A 5,316-nucleotide genomic window follows, 5' to 3' on the forward strand; every position below is an offset into this window, starting at 1 on the left:
ATACTCTATATCATCAACATTATCATCAATAACTTCATTGTATTTATTGTTGGTTCTAACAATTGAAGGCACACTATAGTCTACCTTCTTTGGCACTTCACCTTGATTTGCATTTCAGACTTCTTCATTGTCACCACCATCTTCTTCTTCTTTTTTTGCTGAAATTGATGATGTGTCCACAAATACACCATTACTCCCACTTAGATGCATTTCCAAGTAAGTGCTCAAAAGCACTCTTATGCTCCAAAAATTCATCGCGACTTTTGATGATCTTCTTGATTTCTAAACACTTTAACATGTATGCCTTTGTACCTTCACAATATCCAACAAATATACATTTTTTACTCTTTGCATCAAATTTGGACCTCATATAATGTGGCACCTTTGCATAAGCAATGCATACAAAGATCCTCATGTGTGTAACCACAGCTTTAGCCCAATATTCATGCCCAAGATGTTGTGCATGAAGCATACTCCTTGCCATCTCCACAATGGTGTGATTTGCTCTTTCAGCAACTCTATTTTGTTGTGGAGTGTAAAGAGTAGAGGTTTTTTTTGCAACACCTTGAATCTTCAAGAATTTATCAAAATGCTTTGACATGTATTCATCTCCATTGTCCGTGTACAATACTTTAATCTTGCACTCTTATTATTTCTCTACAAGAGCTTTAAACTCCTAAAACCTTAAAAAGTACTCACTCTTAGCTTTAATGATGTAAATCCACACTTTTCTTAAAAAATCATCAATGAATGTGACAAAGTACTTTGCTCCTCTAATTGATGGTGTCTTTATTGTTCTACAAACATCAAAATGCACAATCTCCAATAATTTGGTTGCACGTGTTGTAATTCCATTTGGAAATAAATTCCTTTGTTGTTTGCCTTGTATAGAAGCTTCACAAGCAAGTGTCATGGCATTGTGGCTAAAATGACCAAGATCCAAGCCACTTATAATGGATTGAAGCTCTTTCATGTATTTAGCATTCAAATGACTAAGTCGTTGATGTCAGATTTCAAACTTGTCTTGGTCTTGTGGAAAATTAGTAAATGCAACCACTTCAACTCCATTCACCTTTTTACAATTGATGAAGTAGAGATTTCCATCTCTAAAGCCTTTGGCAACCTATTTTCCATCCATTGTCTTCACAAGGCATCCATTCATGTCAAATTGAACCTTACAACCATGTGATACAAGTTTGTTCATTGAAAGGAGGTTTTTTTTCATCTTTGGCACATGTAAGACTTCCTTCAATCTGATCTTCTTGATTTGGTCCTTTACAATGATCTCCACAACAATTGAGCCAATTTCAATGGCTTGTACCATGTCATTGTCTCCCAACCAAACTTTAGTTGCTATAATTTCTTCATAAGTGTCAAATGAACACTTATGTGGTGTCATGTGCTTAGTAGCACCTGAATCAATAATCCACTTAGACATCATAGCCATAGAGGCTCTTTCACTTGCTATGAAAGCATAGTCATCTTCACCAAAGTTATCACAAGCATTGTTTGCATTCTTTTTATCTCCTTTCTTGGCTTTGTAGCAATTCCTAGCAAAGTGACCTAGTTTTCTATAAATATAGGAATTTCTCATGTTGATCTTTGAACTACCATAATTGTGAAAATAACTACCTTTGCCTTATCTTGAGAATAGAGCCAAATCTTCACTTTGATGCTCTTTTTCTTTTCTCTTAGTTACTTCATGGACAAGTCTTGATGTAGCATAGTTCATAGTAAGCTCCTTCATGTTGATGGACTCCAATGCCGCAATGAGGTAGTTGTAGGACTCGAAAAGGCTCATGAGTAATGTCAACACAATTTCTCTATCATCAATTGGTGTGTCAACAACTGCTAGTTGGTTTGCAAGTGCTTTTACCATGTTGACATGAACCATGAAGTCATTTCCTTCTTCCATCTTTATTGTTAAGAACTTCTTTCTTGTCCATAGAATGTTGACAAGATTTCTACTCTCATAGATATTGTAAAGAGTCTTCCATGCTTCCGCTGATCCAATCTAAGCAATTACATGTGAAAAATTGGCATCATCAAGATTTATTGCAATCATGGCAAAAGCCTCTCTTTTACGTCATTTGTACTACTTCTTCACATTCACATTAGCATTGTTACTTAGAAGGTCTTCACTTTCATCAACAATGTCCCAAAGGTCTAATGAAGCCAACAAGAGCTCTATTTTCTTCTTCTAATGGTAGAAGTTGTCACCCCTAAACTTCTCAATTATTCTCAAACCCTCATCCTCACTTGTAGCCATATCTAAAGAAAGGATGTATTAAAGAAAATCAAAAAAATGAAAGAATGAACTGTCAAAATCAACAAGAAGATGTTGCAGCATTAGAAATCCATAATACCTTCTTAATGAGTAAACTATTGTTTACACTCTTCAATCACTCTCAACTTTACTTATAAAACTTCTCACAAGTCTGATAACCTCTTGAATAAGCTTTGCCTCTCTTTAATCACATCTCTTCTTTTACAAAACACTTCTAACCTTATAAAGCACTTCTTATCACAATAAGTGGGTGTCTTAAGGAGATTAATACATATAAGCAGAAAGTAAAAGCACCAATGATGAAACTCAGCAAAGAAAAACAACACAAGTGTCCTCAAACATCAATCTAAGATATCTAATAACTTAGATGATTATGAATGCACTTAACAACAAGTAACAACATAACTACATCAACAACTAGATGCAAAAAGAGATTTAGAAGATATCAAATCCTAACATCAGCAATAACCATAAGATCTACTCTTAACACCAACAAAGACTTAAAAGAACTTCAAAACTCACAACTAAAGGTGTGTGGGCCCATAACTTATTGAAGAACAAGCACTTTGAAGTCACAACACTTAATATCAGTAACGTTGCACACAAAAGGGAGGATGGAATAAAATAATTCTTACTTCCAACACTTGTTACTTACAGATGGTGGTTGCCAACCAATGAGGCAACTTCCATCGATGTTACATCCATTTCTACTTCATCCAACTAAACCCTAGGTTCTTTTTTAATCTAGCTGCCACCTACAAATCCTATAAGCCACCATAGTAACTTCTTTATACTCTTTGCTGTATTTTAACCATTAACAACTTACCTAAGGTAATACTTTTTACTAAGTGACTTACTTCAACAACTGCTCCACATTTGTTTGTGTTCATCACACTTGTGAAGGGCAGTACATCCATGCGCTTTGCTGCTCATAACCTTGTCATGGTTGGCCCAATTCAGAGGACGAAGAGTGATTCAGAGATTGACGCCGCGCAGGGATGTGCGGTAAATTGCTTACGACAAGCAACGCAAAGAATGCCGATGCTGTGCACCGGAAAGAATGAGCACGTGGCAGTTGACGCTCACCATGTGCAATGAACTCGTCCTAATCTACTCTATGATACACGGATGCTCTCCATATCTGGGCGGCCTTGTTTCCTGGGCCCCCTTTCCTTTCTAGTGGCTGTTCACCTGGTCAAACTGTCGCCGAATTTCGCCGTCCAAACCTGTGAGCACCTCAATCTGGCTCATCTTCACCATCGCCTTGGCGAAGTTGCGGTAGAATGCCGCGCCGTTGTTGGCGTACACACCCCCGCTGGTGCGGGAGTCGTACAACAGGCTCTGGTCCGAGGTGAGCAGGCCTCTCCCGGCGATGATGTCCTTGAAGTACTGGCTGTCGAATGTGTGCGCGGTGGAATCCATGTCCACGCTGGTGGATTGGATTGCTGCATACGGGCACTGCCCCTTCAAGAACGTGGCGAAGCTGGGAGCCAGAGTTGGGTCCACCGGGGTTGTCTGAACGCGGTCGTCGAATGTGACGCACGGGGCTTTTCCGATGGTGTGGGCACCTGATAGGACTACCATTTGGGAGGGGCTCAAGCCCTTCCGCCCGAACACATCTATGAGTTGGGACACGGTCATGCTCGGGGCGGGCAGGTTCAGTGCTTCTTCCATGATGGAAACCGTTCCGTCTCGACGCCCAGCGGGCACATGCCACCCGTAACCTCCAGCCTGGACAACCACGCAGGTGCAATCCACATGTCAGAAACGGGAGCCTGATACTCGACCCCACAGGTTCAATGCGGGATCGGATGCGCTTCTGAATCGCTCATTCGATGCGCGATCGGGTGAAGTCGGGAACGATCAACCAGGCAGACATCCAACCTTCATCCACAGACACTACCAGGTTTGCGTTATGGGATGCTTGCTCACCAGTACAACTGCGTCACGGGCGGCGAACTGCAACACATCGGCGGCTGAGACTACGCCCGGGCAAGCGTTCTCCACAGCTCTTTTTGCGGCGTCGATGGCGTCAAAGCCATGGAGTCCCGTGTTGGTTCTAGCTCTTCGCTCTGTATTGGGTCCTTCTAGCAGAACGGAAGCGTCGCAGCCCTGAAGAAACCACAGAGACGGAACAATCCTGTGAGGAGATGTTGCGGTTACAGTGTGAAGCATCTGAAGCAGAAGCAGACAACTCGGGAAAACTGAATTTGAAATCCAGGTACTTCTCAGCGCAAGCTCTGCGACTCGATCCAGCTGGCTGGGGTGCTGCAAATCAAGACGATCACGTACCCGGACGAAGCAATCGTGGAACGCCATCCGAAGGATTCCAGGTGCAACGGTGTCGTCGGCCTTGGTGGATTGAGCCATAGAGTTGTAGACGATGGCCTCCACTTGGGGACAGCTGTGACGATAGAACCCTACCTTGAGTCCAGTGTGAGCGGCAGCCGGGATGATTGAATTCATGGCAAGGGCGATGGTTACGAAGATCGCCAATAACGCCGGTGAGGGCCACCTCCCCATCGTACTGGTAAGATTCGGTTCACCGATGTGCTAGTAGGTGGTGGAAATATCTGTAGCACCTGCACCTGAAATATATTTGTGGTTACGAGGCGCTAGTCTTGGAGTGGGACGCGCCGGAGCTCGAAACTGGATTTGGGTGGGCGCACTGCGTCGCACTTGGATCTCATCCAATATGGACGTGGTTCAGCGTCCTGCAAAAGCGCCAGGAATCGCGGATGATCAGAAGACGAATGGATACAAGACCGCTGATCCAGATGCAGGTCGAGGTCGAGGTCGATCGATTGGGAGCAGCGCGAGTTGTGGTGAGACTGGCACTGCCTCTGAAACGTATTTGTATGTGGTGTTCAGGAACTGGGCAAGTCGCAAGTTTGAGTACGAAGATGCAGGGAAAGAAGATGAGAGTCGCCTTGGCTGATGAAGCTTTGCGCGTCCGGATACGAGTGGCACTGCACAAGACCGCAACGACACGAGGAAGACTGGGAGTGTCCTATATCCGAGTTGACGTC

General features: G+C 43.2%; 1 protein-coding gene across 2 annotated transcripts; it reads right to left on the reverse strand.

The window, feature by feature from the left end:
• Window positions 1-2,895: 2,895 nt before the first annotated feature.
• Window positions 2,896-5,102, reverse strand: LOC112277719 (peroxidase 71). 2 transcript variants are annotated; one of them, XM_024510367.3, is made up of 3 exons: window positions 4,580-5,102; window positions 4,220-4,399; window positions 2,896-4,018 (listed from the first exon to the last, which is right to left on the reverse strand). In XM_024510367.3, the coding sequence occupies exons 1-3, from the start codon at window positions 4,808-4,810 to the stop codon at window positions 3,464-3,466; spliced, it is 966 nt and encodes a 321-aa protein (XP_024366135.1). In that variant the 5' UTR covers window positions 4,811-5,102; the 3' UTR covers window positions 2,896-3,463. The 2 variants fall into 2 exon arrangements, with proteins under 2 accessions (XP_024366135.1, XP_024366134.1); XM_024510366.3 differs by having other exon boundaries at window positions 4,220-5,102.
• Between the last annotated feature and the right edge of the window lie 214 nt (window positions 5,103-5,316).

Source organism: Physcomitrium patens, chromosome 26 (assembly GCF_059467195.1).
Source record: "Physcomitrium patens ecotype Gransden chromosome 26, ASM5946719v1, whole genome shotgun sequence".
Classification (NCBI taxonomy): Eukaryota; Viridiplantae; Streptophyta; class Bryopsida; order Funariales; family Funariaceae; genus Physcomitrium; species Physcomitrium patens.

Bases quoted from the DNA above. Each gene is read 5' to 3' on its own strand.
- LOC112277719 (XM_024510366.3), bottom strand. From the start codon at position 4,810: ATGGGGAGGTGGCCCTCACCGGCGTTATTGGCGATCTTCGTAACCATC. The intron at 4,019-4,219 runs GTGAGCAAGCAT...GTGGTTGTCCAG, and splicing joins CCCGTGACGCAGTTGTACTG to GCTGGAGGTTACGGGTGGCA.